The 19,179-nt window shown below is 38.6% G+C and overlaps 1 protein-coding gene across 1 annotated transcript; it reads right to left on the reverse strand.

Annotated features, from left to right (window-relative positions):
- LOC107627274 lies at positions 16,107 to 17,216 on the reverse strand. Its single transcript, XM_016330124.1, has 3 exons — positions 16,926 to 17,216; positions 16,673 to 16,844; positions 16,107 to 16,501 (listed from the first exon to the last, which is right to left on the reverse strand). Exons 1-3 carry the CDS (start codon positions 17,214 to 17,216, stop codon positions 16,107 to 16,109), a joined length of 858 nt encoding a protein of 285 aa, XP_016185610.1.

The raw sequence follows: 19,179 nt of genomic DNA on the forward strand, positions 1-19,179 counted from the left end.
TGTTCTTCCTTGTTAATCTCCACCTCTTCATAAGCTTCTTCACTTCCAATCCTTTGTTCATCAATTTCATCTAACTCTTCCCCATCACTCAAATCATAAATAGGAGGTTGAGAGAAATCTACCTCCACATTGCTTTCTATCTCATTGGGAGAGGGTTCTTCAAATTCAAAGGATTCACCACCAAGAAGATTGGATGCATGGCCTTCATCTCTAAGGGAACTCAATTTTTGCTCCATTTCTTCCAAGTCTTCATATGGAATATGCCTTGGAGGTTGTGCACATTCCTCCTCAACATTAAATTCACTCTTCTTGGAGAGGTTCTCTTCAACTCTAGGTTTCCAAGGAGGTTCCACATCTCCTAAGTCTTCAACCACTTCTTCCTCTTCTTCAATGATCATAGGCTCCTCCAATTGCTCTAATACAAAATAACATCCCTCATTTTCCACCGGAGTTTCCAATCTCTCCTTCATGCTATGCTTTTCAATTGATTCTCCACATGTGACCATGGAAGTGCTTTGAGTGCTCAAATATTGGGAGACTAAAATGCTTACTACCTTGGTCAAGGTAGCCACAAATTCTAGTATCTCCATTTGCATTTCTCCTTGCCCTTGAAGTATAAGGCTAAGGGTTTCATCTATTGAGGATTGGGATGGATAAAAGGGTTCATTGTCTTGGAGAAAGGGTTTATAATAGGAAGGTGGTTCTTCTTGGTAAGGATGTGGTAGTGTGTATTGAGATGGTTCTTGGGAGTAGTGATCTTGGGATGGTGGTTCCATGTATGGCTCATGTGGTTCAAAAGGTGGTTGGTATGGTGGATATGGATCAAGGTCGTATGGAAGTGTTTGGTGAAAGTAGGCTTGTGAGTGTGGTTGAGGTTCATGTTGAGGATATGACTCATGGGCATATGGTGGTGGTTCTTAAAAGTCACAAGGAGATTCACCATAGCCATTGGATTGGTATGCATCATAGAATGGCTCTTCTTCATAGTGCATTGGTGGAGGTTGTTGCCATGAAGATTGATCATATGCATATGGCTCCTCCCCCCTTTGGTTATTCTATCCTTGATACACATCCTCATTGAAGCTCTCATTTCCTACAACATAATTAGAACCAAACTCATAGCCAAAGTGAGAATTCATGATGAAATGGGGTTTATCAAGCAACTCGTTCCTGTTAGAGCCTGAGGAATTGATTGAATCATACTTCATTGCATACTTTGTGTTGTGTCTCATGCTTATAGGATATCCTTGTGATATAGATTGCATGACAATCGCTATATCCATTTTAAGAACTATTCATACTCTAACTTGAGATGTTGAGACTGATCACCTTAATGTTGATTGTTAGGTGTGAACAGGGTCTAGATGACTAAGCGGGAACAAGGTCGCAGTAGACGACATGAGATTTCGAGAGAGATTCCAACGCACGATCCCGATGCCTTTACGGCGGTAATGAACACCATGGCTGAGGCTATGCGTGAAGTGGCGACTGCTACTGTTCGAGCAATTGACCGTTTAGGAGATAAGAACAGCGAGCGTAACATGTCTGGCAGTGGGGTATGTGAAGAGGATGGTAACAACACTTGAAGTATTGAGAACAATGACAAGCTGATGACTCTGGTGACTTTCCTGAAGGTGAACCCGCTCGAGTTCAAGGGGACACTTGTGGCAACCGAGGCAGACAACTAGTTTTGAGGAATAGAGAAGTCGTTGAGGGCGCAACAAGTACCCAAAGTACAGTTCGTTGTGTTCGCAACATATATGTTGGAAGGAGAGGCTGAGCTCTGGTGGCATGGAGTGCAGAGGTTGTGGCAGCAAGACACGAGGGAGATTCTTTGGGAAGATTTCAAGGAATAATTTTATAAGAAATAATTTTCAAAGTCTGTTCGTGAAGTTAAGGAGATGGAGTTGATGCAACTGAGTCAAGGAAACATGTCAGTAGCTGAATATACTAGGAAGTTTGAAGATCTGTGTTATTTTTTGAAGATCTGCCAAGGAGATCCTGATAGCTTTGAAGAATGAAAATGTCTGAAGTATGAAGGAGGACTCCGCGATGAGTTGATGCACTCTTTAAAGCCTTTGGAGCTTCGAAATTTCACAGAGCTCATTAACAAGAGCCAGCTTATGGAAGACTGTGAGAAAAAGATGGCGGCAACGAGGATGGGTTTTCAGTACTTGCCACAAAGGAATGCTAACAACTTTCATCGACCTATGTTTCAACAGAGGGTGCCATTCAAGAATCTTAGAGTACCTCAACGCGGTAATCAATGAGTTGGGAATGCCTCTGGTAGATCTAATTTTGGGAACAGTGGTCGACGGAGGCAGAACCTTGGCAAGAAACCTCAGCAAGGCCGCATGGATTAGTTATGTAGGCAGTGTGAAAAGGATCACCTCGGCAGGCCATGCCAGTTCAGAGCACACACTTGTTTTGTTTGCAGAGAAATGGAGCACATTGCGAATAATGTAAGAACCGGAGTAAACGCTTTAATAAAATAATAATTTAATTGTTCAAAATAGGTTCAAAAATATAGAAGTGTTCTTTTTAAAATATAAAGGTGAAATTTGAATTCAATGAATTTTTCTGAGTGGAAAAATGTATCTTTTGGAAAAAAATTTTGTAAAAATGCCTACCGACACTTAAGCCAGCAGTACCGGCTCTAGTCTGACCGGTACCGCGTATTGAGAAAAATAAGATTTTGAAAAAATTGAATTTATTTCTTTGAAAGGTCAAAAATAATTTAGAATCGAAAACCAGGCACTAATTTTAAAGGCTTTGGCCCAAAGTGGGCCAAACGATCTAAAACGAAGAGAGGAGAAGAGGGTAATGTTACTATTCATCACCATCTTCCGGGAGGCATAACTTGAGCTATGGTCCTCCGATTGACGATCCGTTTGTGGTCATGCAAAGCTCTCTTTGAGCTCTTCGTTTCTATCTAACAAAGTGATAATATTTTTGAAATCCATGCTCCAATTCTCAGCCCTAACAATTTAGCAATTTTGGTTTTAGTTCTTGAGTAGATTTTGTGATTTTGTTTATTTAGGGGTGATCTAGAATTGGAATATTTTTGGGTTTTTCCCCTAATATCGTTGGGTAAGATAAGTCTCTTTAAACTCTTGTTGTTTGATATTTTGGTTAGCCATAGTGTTGATTTTCGCTATGTTATATGTGTATAGCTGATGAGCGGATAATTTATACGCTTTTTGGCATTATTTTTACATAGTTTTTAGTATGATCTAGTTAGTTTTTAGTATATTTTTATTATTTTTTAATAAAAAAATCATATTTCTGGACTTTACTATGAGTTTGTGTGTTTTTCTGTGATTTCAGATATTTTCTGGCTGAAATTGAGGGACTTGAGCAAAAATCAGATTCAGAGGCTGAAGAAGGACTGCAGATGCTGCTGGATTCTGACCTCCCTGTACTCAAAGTGGATTTTCTAGAGCTACAGAACTCCAAATGGTGCACTCTTAATTGCGTTGGAAAGTAGACATCCAGGGCTTTTCAGAAATATATAATAGTTCATACTTTGCCCGAGTTTAGATGACACAAACTGGCATTCAACGCCAGTTCCATGTTGCATTCTGGAGTTAAACGCCAGAAACAGGTTGCAAAGTGGAGTTAAATGCTAAAAACATGTTACAAACTGGTGTTCAACTCCAAGAGAAGCCTCTACACGTGTAAAGCTCAATGCTCAGCCCAAGCACACACCAAGTGGGCCCTATAAATATTTTTAAAAAAATTTTATTCTATGTTCTTTAGAATTTTTAAGAATGAATTCTAGAGTTTCATGAAGCATGTTGAAGCCTGGCTGGCTGTAAAGCCATGACTAATTCATTTGGACTAGGGCTTCCACTTATCAGCATAGAATGAAGTTGGATGAAGTATCAGCTTTTGTATGTTTGAGTTGTATCTGCTAAAGCTTGGCTGGCCATTGGCCATGTCTAGTGTTTTGGACCGGAGCTTTCGATGAAAGCTTGGCTGGCTACTAAACCATGTCTAATTCCTGGACTGGAGCTTTAGATTAATATTGCAAGATTCCTGGAATTCCTATTAAAAATTTTGAAATCCTTATTTTTCTTTTTCCAATTAATTTTCGAAAAATTACAAAAAAAAATTTAATAAAATCATAAAACCAAAAATAATTTTGTGTTTCTTGTTTGAGTCTGGAATTCTTCATGATCTTCAAGTTGTTCTTGATGAATCCTCTTGTTTGATCTTCATCTTTTCTTGTTTTGCATCTTTTCTTGTTTTCCATATGCAATTTTAATTTGTTAGTGTCTAATTATTGAAAATTTCTAAGTTTGGTGTCTTGCATATTTTTCTTTTCTTAAAAATTTTCAAAATAAGTTCTTGGTGTTCATCTTGACATTCATATTGTTCTTGCATGCATTATGTGTTTTGATCCAAAATTTTCATGCATTGAGTCTTTTTGATGTTTTTCTCTCTCATTATTAAAATTCAAAAAATCAAAAAAATATCTTTCCCTTTTTCTTCTCATAAAATTCGAAAATTTGAGTTGACTTTTTCAAAAATTTTTAAAATCTAGTTGTTTCTTATGAGTCAAATCAAATTTTCAATTTAAAAATTCTATCTTTTTCAAATCTTTTTCAAATCTTTTTCAAAAATCAAATCTTTTTCATTTTTCTTTTATGATTTTCGAAAATTTCAAATTGATTTTCAAAATCTTTTTCTTATTTTTATTTCATATTTTCAAAATTAATGCTAACAATTAATGTGATTGATTCAAAAAATTTTTAAGTTTGTTACTTGCCTAATAAGAAAGGTTCAATCTTTAAATTTTAAAATCCTATCTTTTTGTTTCTTGTTAGTCAAGTAATCAACTTTAATTTTCAAAATCAAATCCTTTTAAATTTCTTTTTCAAATCTTTTTCAAAATAAATTTCAATCACATCTTTTTCAAAATTAATTTCAAAATATTTTCTAACTTCTTATCTTTTCAAAATTTGATTTTCAAATCTTTTTCAATTAACCACTTAACTTTTTGTTTGATTCTTAGCTTTTTCAAAACTACCTAACTAACTCTCTCTTTCTGATTTTCGAAAATCCCTTCCCTCCTTTTCAAAATTCCTTTTTAAATTAACTAATTGTTTTAAATTTAATTTAATTTGATTCAATTTTCCTTTTTTAATTTTCGAACTTTAATTTTTATTTTTTATTTTAAATTTAATTTAAAAACAAAAATACTTTTATTTTAATTTATTTAATTTTCGAATTTCTCTTCTTCTCATCTCTTTCTAATTATTTATTCATCTACCAACACCCCTCTTTTACCCAAGAATTCGAACTCATTCCTCTCCATTGTGTTTGGATTCTTATCTTTTCCTTCCTCCATTATTCTCTTCTTATACTTACATAAGGAATCTCTATACTGTGACATAGAGGATTCCTCTTCTTTTCTGTTTTCTTCTTTTTCATATGAGCAGGAACAAGGATAAGAACATTCTTGTTGAAGCTGACCCTGAACCTGAAAGGACTTTGAAGAGGAAGCTAAGGGAAGCTAAAGCACAACTCTTTGGAGAAAATCTGACAGAAATTTTCGAAAAAGAAGGAGATATTGCCGAAAATAATAACAATGCAAGGAAGATGCTTGGTGACTTTACTGCACCTAATTCCAATTTACATGGAAGAAGCATCTCAATCCCTGCCATTGGAGCAAACAATTTTGAGCTGAAACCTCAATTAGTTTCTCTGATGCAACAGAATTGCAAGTTTTATGGACTTCCATCCGAAGATCCCTTTTAGTTCTTAACTGAATTCTTGCAGATCTGTGATACTGTTAAGACCAATGGAGTTGATCCCGAGGTCTACAGGCTTATGCTTTTCCCATTTGCTATAAGAGACAAAGCTAGAATATGGTTGGAATCTCAACCTAAAGACAGCCTGAACTCTTGGGATAAGCTGGTCACGACTTTCTTAGCCAAGTTATTTCCTCCTCAAAAGCTTAGCAAGCTTAGAGTGGATGTTCAAACCTTCAGACAAAAGGAAGGTGAATTCCTCTATGAAGCTTGGGAGAGATACAAGGAACTGACCAAAAAATGTCCTTCTGACATGCTTTCAGAATGGACCATCTTGGATATATTCTATGATGGTCTGTCTGAATTATCAAAGATGTCATTGGACCATTCTACAGGTGGATCCATTCACCTAAAGAAAACGCCTGCAGAAGCTCAAGAACTCATTGACATGATTGCAAATAACCAGTTCATGTACACTTCTGAAAGAAATCCTGTGAGTAATGGGATGCCTCAGAGGAAGCGAGTTCTTGAAATTGATACTCTGAATGCCATATTGGCTCAGAATAAAATATTAACTCAGCAAGTCAATATGATCTCTCAGAGTCTGAATGGATTGAAGGAATCATCCAACAGTACTAAAGAGGCATCTTCTGAAGAAGAAGCTTATGATCCTGAGAACCCTGCAATAGCAGAGGTGAATTACATGGGTGAACCCTATGGAAACATCTATAATATCTCATGGAGAAATCATCCAAATTTCTCATGGAAGGATCAATAAAAGCCTCAACAAGGCTTTAATAATGGTGGAAGAAACAGGTTTAGCAATAGCAAGCCTTTTTCATCATCCACTCAGCAACAAACAGAGAATTCTGAGCAGAATCCATTTAGCTTAGCAAATTTAGTCTCTGATCTATCTAAGGCCACTGTAAGTTTCATGAATGAAACAAGGTCCTCCATTAGAAATTTGGAGGCACAAGTGGGCCAGCTGAGTAAAAGAGTCACTGAAACTCCTCCTAGTACAGTCCCAAGCAATACAGAAGAAAATCCAAAGAGAGAGTGCAAAGCCATTGATTTAACCATCATGGCCAAACCAAGAAGGGAGGCGGAGGACGTGAATCCTAGTGAGGAAGTCCTCCTGGGACGTCCAGTGACCAATAAGGAATTTCCCTTCGAGGAACCAAAGGAATCTGAGGCTCAATTAGAGACCATAGAGATTCCATTGAACCTCCTTCTGCCCTTCATGAGCTCTGATGAGTATTCGTCCTCTGAAGAGGATGAAGAAATTACTGAAGAGCAAGTTGCTAAGTACCTTGGTGCAATCATGAAGTTGAATGCCAAATTATTTGGTAATGAGACTTGGGAAGATGAACCTCCCTTGCTCACTAATGAACTGAATGCATTGGATAGGCACCATGGAGAGAAAGCCTGAAAAGCTTCTCTCACTGCAGAGTCAACCAAAGCCCCACAGTCAAACTCTAAGTTTGGTGTTGGGAGGCCACAACCAAACTCTAAGTTTGGTATTGAACCCCCATAGTCAAACTCTAAGTTTGGTGTTGGGAGGTCCCAATAATGCTCTGAACATCTGTGAGGCTCCATGAGAGCTCACTGTCAAGCTATTGACGTTAAAGAAGTGCTTGTTGGGAGGCAACCCAATGTTATTTAATTATATCTATTTTATTTTCCTTGTGTTATTTCGTGTTTTATTAGGTTGATGATCATGTGGAGTCACAAAAACTACTAAAAAATCAAAAACAGAATGAAAAACAACATTAAAAATAGCACACCTTGGAGGAGAGCAGTCTGGCATTTAAACGCCAGAAACAAGCATCTGTCTGGCGTTTAACGCCAGAAACAAGCACCAAGCTGGCGTTTAACGCCAGAAACAAGCATCTTCTTGGCGTTAAATGCCAGAAACAGGCTACATTTGGGCGTTTAACGCCAGGATTGCACAGCAAGGGCATTTTACACGCCTAATTGGAGCAGGGATGTTAAGTCCTTGACCCCATTTGATCTGTGGATCCCACAGGATCCCCACATCTTCTTCTCTCCTCTTCACACCTTTTCATAACTCTCTTCCCCAAATACCCTTCACCAATCACTTCAATCACTCTCTCCCATCACCTCTTCACCACTTACATCCATCCTCTCTTCCCCATAAATCCCACCTACCTCCAAAATTCAAACTCTTTTCCCTTCCAAACTGAACCCTAATGGCCGAACCCTAAATCCCATCCCACCCCTATATAAACCCCTCTTTCCTTCTTTATTTTCACACAACACAACCCTCTCTTCTTACCCTTGGCCGAATACACCTTCTCCCTCCATCTCCTCCATTCTTTTTCTTCTTCTCCTTCTTTCTTTCTTCTTTTGCTCGGGGATGAGCAAACATTTTAAGTTTGGTGTGGTAAAAGCATAGCTTTTTATTTTTCCATAACCATTTATGGCACCTAAGGCCAGAGAAACCTTTAGAAAGAGGAAAGGGAAGGCAATTGCTTCCACCTCTGAGTCATGGGAGATGGAGAGATTCATCTCAAAGGTCCATCAAGACCACTTCTATGAAGTTGTGGCTAAGAAGAAAGTGATCCTTGAGGTTCCTTTCAAGCTCAAAAGAATGAGTATCCGGAGATCCGACATGAGATCCGAAGAAGAGGTTGGGAAGTTCTCACCAACCCCATTCAACAAGTCGGGATCTTAATGGTCCAAGAGTTCTATGTAAACGCATGGATCACTAGGAACCATGATCAAAGTGTGAACCCGAATCCAAAGCATTGGCTCACCATGGTTCGGGGAAAATACTTAGACTTCAGTCCGGAAAATGTAAGGCTAGCGTTCAACTTGCCAATGATGGAAGAGAACGTACGCCCCTACACAAGAAGGGTCAACTTTGATCAAAGGTTGGACCAAGTCCTCATAGACATATGTGATCAAGGAGCTCAATGGAAATTTGACTCAAGAGGCAAGCCGGTTCAATTAAGAAGGCATGACCTCAAACCAGTGACTAGGGGATGGCTAGAGTTTATTCAACGCTCAATCATTCTTACTAGTAACCGGTCTGAAGTTACTATAGACCGGGCCATCATGATCCATAGTATCATGATTGGAGAGGAGGTGGAAGTTCATGAGATTATACCTCAAGAACTTTACAAGGTGGCTGACAAGTCCTCCACTTGGGCAAGGTTAGCCATTCCTCACCTCATATGCCACCTCTGCAATTCGGCTGGAGTTGACATAGAGGGAGACATCCTTATTGAAGAGGACAAGCCCATCACTAAGAAAAGGATGGAGCAAATAAGAGATCATGGACCTCAACAAGAGCATGAGGAAATTCCCCACCATGAAATCCCTGAGATGCCTCAAGGGATGCACCTTCCTCCACAAAACTATTGGGAGCAAATCAACACCTCCCTAGGAGAATTAAGTTCCAACATGGGACAACTAAGGGTGGAGCATCAAGAGCACTCCATCATCCTTCATGAGATTAGAGAAGATCAAAGAGCTATGAGGGAGGAGCAACAAAGGCAAAGAAGAGACATAGAGGAGCTCAAAAGCACCATTGATTCTTCAAGAAGAGAAAGACGCCACCTTCACTAAGGTGGACTCATTCCTTAATCTCCTTGTCTATTTATTTTACTATTTTTTGTTTATTATGCTTTATATTTATTTATGTTTGTGTCTTATTACATGATCACTAGTGTTTAAGTGTCTATGTCTTAAAGCTATGAATGTCCTATGAATCCATCACCTTTCTTAAATGAAAAATTGAGGTCCAAAGCAAAAAGAAGAGTGTGCTTAAGAACCCTGGACACCTCTAATTGGGGACTCTAGCAAAGCTGAGTCACAATCTGAAAAGGTTCACCCAGTTATGTGTCTGTGGTATTTATGTATCCGGTAGTAATACTGGAAAACAAAGTGCTTAGGGCCACGACCAAGACTCATAAAGTAGCTGTGTTCAAGAATCAACATACTGAACTAGAAGAATCAATAACACTATCTGAATTCTAAGTTCCTATAGATGCCAATCATTCTGAACTTCAATGGATAAAGTGAAATGCCAAAACTATTCAAGAGGCAAAAAGCTACAAGTCCCGCTCATCTGATTGGAGCTAAGTTTCATTGATATTTTGGAATTCATAGTATATTCTCTTCTTTTTATCCTATTTGATTTTCAGTTGCTTAGGGACAAGCAACAATTTAAGTTTGGTGTTGTGATGAGCGAATAATTTATACGCTTTTTGGCAATATTTTTACATAGTTTTTAGTATAATCTAGTTAGTTTTTAGTATATTTTTATTAGTTTTTAATAAAAAATCATATTTCTGGACTTTACTATGAGTTTGTGTGTTTTTCTGTGATTTCAGGTATTTTCTGGCTGAAATTGAGGGACTTAAGCAAAAATCAGATTTAGAGGCTGAAGAAGGACTGCAGATGCTGCTGGATTCTGACCTCCCTGCACTCAAAGTGGAATTTCTGGAGCTATAGAACTCCAAATGGTGCGCTCTCAATTGCGTTGGAAAGTAGACATCCAGAGATTTCCAGCAATATATAATAGTCCATACTTTGCCCGAGTTTAAATGATGCAAACTGGCATTCAACGCCAGTTCCATGTTGCATTCTGGAGTTAAATGCCAGAAACAAGTTACAAACTGGCGTTCAATTCCAAGAGAAGCCTCTACACGTGTAAAGCTCAATGCTCAGCCCAAGTACACACCAAGTGGGCCCAAGAAGTGGATTTCTGGATCATTTACTCATTTCTTTAAACCCTTGTAACTAGTCTGATATAAATAGGACCTTTTACTATTGTATTAGACATCTTTGATCAGTTTTATGCTATCTTAGACCTTTATGGGGGCTGGCCACTCGGCCATGCCTGGACCTTGCTCTTATGTATTTTCAACTCTATTCAATTCAAGCTTATTCTGATTCTAAGATATTCATTCGCACTTCAATATGAATGTGATGATCGTGACAGTCATCATCATTCCCAACCTATGAACGCGTGCTTGACAACCACTTCCGTTCTACCTTAGATTGAATGAATATCTCTGGGATTCCTTAATCAGAGTCTTCGTGGTATAAGTTAGAATCCATGGACGGCCATTCTTGAGATCCGGAAAGTCTAAACCTTTTCTGTGGTATTCCGAGTAGGATCTGGGAAAGGATGGCTGCGACGAGCTTCAAACTCACGAGTGCTGGGCGTAGTGACAAACGCAAAAGGATCAATGGATCCTATTCCAGTAAGATCGAGAACCGACAGATGATTAGCCATGCAGTGACAGCGCATTGGACCATTTTCACTGAGAGGACAGGATGTAGCCATTGACAACGGTGACGCCTAACATACAGCTTGCCATAGAAAGGAGTATGAATGATTGGATGAAGACAATAGGAAAGCAGAGGTTCAGGAGGAACAAGCATCTTCATATGCTTACCTGAAACTCTCACCAATGAATTATAAGTATCTCTATTTTTAATTTACGTTTTATTTATATTTTAATTATATTTTAATTATCAAATATCCATAACCATATGAATCTGCCTGACTGAGATTTGTAAGATGACCATAGCTTGCTTCAAGCCGACAATCTCCGTGGGATCGACCCTTACTCACGTAAGGTTTATTACTTGGACGACCCAGTGCACTTGCTAGTTATTTGTGCGAAGTTGTGACAAAGAACTAAAATTATGAACGTGCGTATTAAGTTTTTAGCGCCGTTACCAAGAAATGAACCGTCACGATTTCTGCGCACCAATACCTTGATAGTTGGTGAGTCTTGGAAGTGGTGTTGGTGCTTGAGGCTTGTTGGTCTTGTTGGAATCAAGCTTTGGGTGTTTGTGCATATTAGAAATCGGCCAAGGTATAGTTTCTATTTTCTTTATGTAATATGTAATATTTTTTGATACTTAGGCTAGTTGAGCTTAAGATAGGATTGAATGATGTTGATGTATGATTAATTATATGTGAATTTATGTTTGATGATGAAGAGGATGATATGGAGTGTTGGAATGTGTGATATATGAATTATGATGAATATTGATTTTGAATAACATTATGATGAGTGGTAATAAATATTGATGATGACATTGGGTTTTGATTATTGTAGTTGATGTTGATATTGAATGGTGGTGAATGATGTATATGAAGAGTTATATTGTGTGAAAATTGTTGAGGTTGAGCTATTGATTGTAAATTGTATATTTTGTTGAATTATGATGGTAAGAGATAGAAGAGAATGAATGAAATAGGTGTTCAATTGAGAAAAATACTATGAAATGGTAAATTGATGTAGGAGGTAGTATTTTATGATGTTTGGGTATGTTTTTAGTTGTTTTGGTTTTGGAAAACTAAAGAATTGTCACTTTTGGTAAAAAATCTGTTTTTGGTGAATTTTGTGGATCATAACTTGAGCCTCAGTTTTTGAAATTGGTTGAAATTTATGTTAAATTAAATATGATTTAAAGAGATTTAAATTGATATAAAGTTTGAGAGAAATGGAGTTTTGTAGAAGAAGTTACGAATGTTTAAAGTTTGTTTGGGATCTAAAACTGAAATTTCTGCAACTTGACATTTTTCTGAAATCTAAGGCATATGCGTACGCGGCCCCATGCACCATACGCAGGTGATGGTCTCTGTCCAGCACTCCCATGTACGTGGCAGATGGGTGCGTACGCGGCATACTGGCACGCGTATGCGGACGCACTTTCTTCAACGTGTGCGTACGCACGATAGGGTGTGTGTACGCACAACCCCTGTTTTGGTGAAAATGTGTTTTTTCTTCACTTTTAAGGGTTCTCTAGCTTTCTAAACTTCTTTAGCTTCTCCTTAAGACTTGTGGCTAGTAATTAGGCCCTAAAACTAGTATAGATAGTTTTATGTTTGAGATTAATGGATTTATATATGGGTTTTAGAAGACGGTGACTTAGGCTCGGTATGTCAGTTGGGTAGTTTTATCTTGTGAGTTAATGGGGAGCCGGGTTGATGATGAACTTGAAATATTGATGAAGGATTATGGTTAATGGAATGAGTATAAACGGATTTGTGCCTTGAACTGTGCTATATTACTGAATTGTCATGATTGGCAAGTTGCTATGTGCCTCGGGCAAGGGTTGTGGCAGTCTCCTGCTTGTCTAAGGTAGCGGTGTCGGCGTAGGGGCCGAGGCAGTCTCCCGCCTACGTTGAGATGTGAGGACTATGGCAATCTCCCGCTCACATAACCTTTCTGCTGCCAGAGTGAACTCGGGCACTATAACCCGAAACAGTGTGCCGGGCACTATAACTCACGGGACGCATGATAAAGTGCTGGGGTCTAGAGAGAGTGAGCAAAGCACTATAACCCTGGTCGTGGCAGAAAGGCGACATCCCAGAGACGTGTCAGGTTGGCATTTTTAACTGACAAGTGATATCACGAGCCAAATAGGATAAACATTCATCATATGCATCTTCTATATGCTTGCTTTCTTTGATTACTTGAGTTATGCCTATTTGAATAACATGCCTCAATGCTAGTTGAATTACCTACTATATATGTATATTACTTGTGTTTTACTTGTTTGCATTATCTGTGATTGTCTGGTGCTGAGGAGGTTAGGTAGGCGATGGCGATGGGATCGGATAGAGGGTAGGTTGGCGAAGGCTATGGGATACAGCGGTGTAATTGGTATTAGTTAGAAATCCCCTAAATTTAGATAACCCTGTTTATAGTTTATAATTTAAGTTATTTATTTCGTTAAGCTTGAATATCTGTTTGGTATGAATTTCTCGGATTGCCTTTGGCCTCTCGGAACCTTACATCTTATATATTGGACACTGTTACCATACTGAGAACCTCCGATCCTCATACCATATGTTGTTGTTATTTTTCAGATGCAGGTCGTAACCCACCTCGGTGAGTTGCGAGATGGTAACGGAGAGGAGGATCTTTTATCACCTTTTGTAGTTTGATATGTTCGATGTAGTTACTCTCTCATCCTTTGTATTTATATAACTTTGTTGCCTTAGAGGCTTTATTTCTGAAAACTTTGAGAGATAGGTTGTTGCTGTTTTAGAACTTCAAAACTCTGTTGTATTCAGTTTGAATAGCCGGCCTAAACTCCGTAAGCTGTGACTAGTCCTCTTTTTGTATATCATACTTATATATACCTTGCTTAATTTAATTATTACCTTGTATATCCTGGAGCTATCTCCCAGGTTTTATATATATTATGTCTTGTTCTTTCCATGCCTACGCATTTAGTTATCGTGTGTGAACACTTCGCGTTTTGTAATTCCGCTTTATGCGACTTTGAGCTTTACTCCTTCATCGAGCATCCAGTTATATAAATTCTTAGATATATATTATATATTATAATCTTTAGAACTGTCGTGGCACATTGTTATCCTCTGCTTTACGGCTAGAGGTAAGGCTTAAGGTAACGGGGTGTTATAAAGAATTGTCCAAAGAAGCCTAATCGAGATCCTGCTAGAGCATTACAACAAGGGTGAGTGTTCGCTATGTCGGCCGATAATGCTACTGGTTCTGGCTCCTTGCTCCAAGCTCAGTGTTGTGTTGAGACTCGTTCTTTAACTGTATTGTATGATTCTGGCGTGTGGCATTCTTTTATTTCATTAATTATTGCACGTGAGTTGGGATTAGCTTTCTCTAAACTAAGTTTTGACCTAGTTATCAATACACCCACCTCACATAAAGCATTGACCAACCTTGTTTGTCGACAGGTAGCCTTCAGTATTGAAGGTAGATCTTTCTTGCATGATCTAATCTGTTTACCTTTATTTGGTTTAGACATTATGTTAGAGCTTGATTGGTTATCTAAGAATCATATTCTTTTTGACTGTTTTGATAAAATTATTATCTTTCCTTCTGATAATATGCATACTGGATCAGTAGTTTCTCATGCTTTATACCTAGATTCTATGAGTGTTACCTATAACGGGAGTGAATGTGAGGGGTTCGTTCTATTAGCAGCTAGCTCGAGTGTCAGCGAAGTAAACGTGGAACAGATCCGAGTGGATAATTCAAAGAAAACACCACCGTCGCCAACTCCAAATCATGCGGCGGACAATTCACCTCGTGCGGTCTCAATTTTCGTGAGGCATAAGCCACCACATTTCGATGTTGCATCAACACGCAACCTAAACCTTTAAGTGATGCATCGCAAAACACTTTAAATGGTTCATTTGGCTCAGGTAGAATAAGCACTGGTGCAGAAGTCAACCTCTCTTTCAAGGTTTGAAAACTTTCTTTGCACTCCGGGCGTCCACACAAATAGAACTTCCTTATGCGTCAACTTCGTCATTGGTAGGGCAATCTCTGAGAATCCCTTGATGAACCATCTATAGTATCCATCCAAGTCTAAGAAACTCTTAATCTCATTTACGGATGTCGGTCTCTTCCACTGAGTCATAGCCTCAATCTTAGACAGGTCCACTGCAATCCCATCCTTACTCACCACATGACCTAGAAACTTCACTTTCTTCTTCTAAAATTCTCACTTCGAAAGCTTCGCATACAATTTCTTCTCCTTCAAGATTTGCGACATAATTCTCAAGTGTTCCTCATGATCTTTTTCGGTTCTGAAATACACCAGTATGTCATCTATGAATACCACCACAAACTTATCCAAAAAAGGGTTAGAACACTCTGTTCATGTAATCCATGAACACAGCAGGGGCGTTCGTTAGCCCAAAGGACATAACTGCATATTCATAGTGACCATAGCGAGTTTGGAATGCAATTTTAGGAATATCAGCTTCTCTCACTCTAATCTGATGGTAACCCGACCTAAGGTCAATTTTTGAGAACACGCCAGCTCCTTGTAACTGGTCCATCAGATCATCAATCCGAGGAAAGGGTATCTGTTCTTCACCGTCACCTTATTCAACTGCCGGTAATCAACACATAATCTCATACCTCCATCTTTCTTCTTTACCAACAACGCAGGCGCTCCCCACGGGAAAACACTTGGTCAAAGGAAGTTCTTCTTTAACAACTCTTCTAGTTGCTTTTTTAACTCCGCTAATTCCAACGGTGCCATCCAATATGGTACAATCAATACCGGTCCAGCTCCTGGCACTAGATCTATAGCGAATTCAATCTCTCTTTGAGGTGAAAACTTGGGTATATCTTTAGGAAAAACTTTAGGAAATTCTCTCACAACTGGTATTCGGTCTAAGTCTTGCTCATTTCCTACAGAATTTGCAGCCAAAAGGATAAATCCTTGGCATTTAGCCCCACTACAATTTACTTTCACCGTATTTAGGTAATAACTTCGTGCCACCACCGGTCCTTCTGATTCCTCAGGCATAAACCGGATAGAACGCTCAAAATAATCCAACAACACCCGATTTTTTAACAATCAATCCAAACCCAAAATAAAGTCTAACTCAGGCATTGGCAGACAAATAAAGTCATGCACGAAGTCTCGGTTCTCTACCCTAAAAGGTACCTCTTGACATCCTAATCTAGTCACCACAGTCTTAGAAACGGGAGTATGCACATGCAAATCAAATGACAATGCCGACATTTTTAACCCTAATTCAACAGCTTTGTCAAAGGCTATGAATGAATGAGATGCTCCAGTGTCATACAATGCAGTTAACATTTTACCACCAATTTTACATTTACCTCTTATCAAAGTACCCGACTTAGCCGCATCATCCGCCGTGATAGCATACACACGGCCTTGCTGTTGAGCTCTACCAGCATTCGGATCGATCTTCTCAGGACAGTTCCATGACATGTGACCAGCTCCTACACAACTATAGCAAAGTCACAAACCAGCCCTACAAGGAGTTCCCGGGTGATAGCTTCCACACCGCCTACAAGTTATTTTATTTTGAGGTTGCCATCTGTATCTCCTTCCTTAATGGTTGTCGTTCACTCGGTAAGTAGCTCGGCCACATTGAGGTTGTTGAGCATAACCTCCCCTCTTGAAGTTTTGGCCCTTTGGAGCAAAGGACCTTGCACCTCCTCCTCGGTTATGATGACCACCACGGCTAGAACCCACATTCACATTCCTCCTAGAGCAATCTTCCACCACACGCCTTTTGTTCACTAACTCAGCAAAGCTCTTAATCTCAAGAGGCGCCACAGCCTGCATAATGTCCTCTCTCAAGCCATGCTGGTATTTCATGCACTTCCACTCCTCATATCCTTTAGGAGCACCCTAACAAACTCTTGAGAAATGACACAGCTCCTCAAACTTGCTTGTGTAAGTAGTCACAGTCATTGTTCCTTGTCTTAGTTGAAGTAGCTCCAACTCCTTGGCTTGTCTCACAGAATTCGAGAAATACTTATATAACTCTTCTTTAAAGACCTCCCAAGTGATCACCTCAGCCCCAATTCCTTGCTGCAGAAGATGGTAGGTTCTTTGCCACCAGTGTTGAGCTTCTCTAGTCAGCTGGTAAGCAGCAAGTTCTACCATATGACCTTCGAGTACTTGCTGCGCTTCCAATGATCTCTCCATTGGCCTAAACTAGTTGTCAGCTTCTATCGGATTAGTTGATCTTTTAAAGGTTGGAGGATTAACCTTCAGAAAAGTTGCCAATGTCATCGGACTTGTAGCTGAGCTCCCTCCGGCTCTGTTACCATTCCCATTTATGTTCATCCTTTCCATCACTTGGTTGGCAGCCGCCACATTAGCTTGCATAGTATTGACAAGTTGGGTCATTGCCGCCAGAAATTTGGCTTGATTTCCAGCAGAAGCGGGTTCGTCATTTCCTCTCCGTCCGCGACCCCGTCCACGAGTTACCATCTCAGGTCCTATCCACACAAAACAAGTGATATCAAGGTGATCAGTCTCAATATCTCAAGTTAAGTACTTCAATTTTCCAAAAGTATACTCATGAACTTCATGCGAAACATATCAATCAGATATCCTAAATAGCACAGGCATAATTCAGAGTATACATTAAAGCATAAGCAGTCCAACCATTAGGCTCACAAGGACGAACTACTCTGATACCATAATGTAACACCCTAATATTCAAATCCTTATGCTCGAGTCATAAGTCAATGATACTAAGGTAGTACGACTCTCAGGTGGATTATAATATATATATATATATTGAAAGAAAATATTAAACTAGAAGCCTGAAGGGGAACAAAATAAAATAGCAAAGTCGTAACACTCAGGCATCGATAAAACAGAAGATAAAGGCTGAATTAAAAGCGGTATAAAGTTAAAACTGCAAAGAAGAATAAGATAAAGTCAGAATATAGATATATAACATAAGTAATTAAGTACTAGTCGCGACCCGCGAAGTTTAGGCCAGCTAGGGTATAGAATAAAAATAGTTTAACAACAATACCTCCTATCTCTCCCAAAAGATACATAAAGGCCTCTATAGGCAAGTTTTCAAAAGGATTAAATACATAACAGAAGATTTTCTAAACAAAAGTGGAGAGATTCTAAACAAAGTAAAGCAGAAATATAATAATCTTCACCATCTCTCAGATAAAGCACAGTTCACTGCTGAGCTCCTGGACCTACATCTGAAAACAACAGATATATATGGAATATATATGAGAAAACAATTAAGGTTTCAGAGATATTTATTTTCTGGAATAACTTTTCTTACCAACTATTTTAATTATGCAAGATTCAATTCAAGGCAAACTATATGTGACTAAACCCTAATTCCTTAGACCTTTTTAGTCTCCTCTAACCTTCATCAACTGCCAATTCCTTGGTCACTTGATTCCAATTAGAGGGTTAAGTTCAATTCTAGTTTATATGCCAGAGAAATACTAATTACCCAAATATAAGAGGATTATATGTCACATATTCTGTTAAGTCCAGATAATTAGAAATTTAGGAGAAATTGTTTTCAAGCTGTTGTTCAAGCAAAGAGCTTTTCCAAGGTTTACAAGAACTCAATTAGAACAATGGTCATACTTCCGTTCCACACAAATTCATAAGATAAAGAACGAAAACAATTCTTGAAATTGAAATAAATACATGAATTAAAATAGAACAGTAAAGTATTAATCCACAGAATAAACAAAGTTCCTAACCTTAACAGTGGAGGTTTAGTTGCTCATAGTTCAGAGAGAAAACAAGGATTCTGTAAAATTGTAAAGTGCGGAATGAGGTAAGAGAGAAGAGATGAGCCCGAAGGGCTGAATCTTTTCTCTTTTATATCTAATCCTAATTAATGTAAATCTATTTTCTAAAACAAAATAATATATTTTTCTATTTGTAAATAAAATAAATTTTTAATCAAAATAAAATAAAATCTTCGTTGCTGGCTTCAATTGGCGTGAGGACCATTGCTTTCTTCAAGGCTGACGCCTAACTTGGGCTGAGCCAAGTTAGGCTCCAGTATGGCAGTATGCTTTGGCGTGATTTGGCTTCAATTGGTGCCTAACTTGGGAAATTCCAAGTTAGGCACCACCATTCCCGAATTGATTATGCGTGTAAGTCTTCA

This window comes from Arachis ipaensis, chromosome B02 (assembly GCF_000816755.2).
Source record: "Arachis ipaensis cultivar K30076 chromosome B02, Araip1.1, whole genome shotgun sequence".
NCBI classification, from domain to species: domain Eukaryota; kingdom Viridiplantae; phylum Streptophyta; class Magnoliopsida; order Fabales; family Fabaceae; genus Arachis; species Arachis ipaensis.

What these genes read in the sequence shown, in the direction of transcription:
- LOC107627274 (XM_016330124.1), bottom strand. Translation starts at nt 17,216, where the DNA reads ATGGAGAGATCATTGGAAGCGCAGCAAGTACTCGAAGGTCATATGGTA. An exon ending in AGCTGTGTCATTTCTCAAGA is followed by an intron (nt 16,845 to 16,925) that starts GTTTGTTAGGGT and finishes GACATTATGCAG; the next exon opens with GCTGTGGCGCCTCTTGAGAT. An exon ending in CCAAAACTTCAAGAGGGGAG is followed by an intron (nt 16,502 to 16,672) that starts GTTATGCTCAAC and finishes ATAGTTGTGTAG; the next exon opens with GAGCTGGTCACATGTCATGG.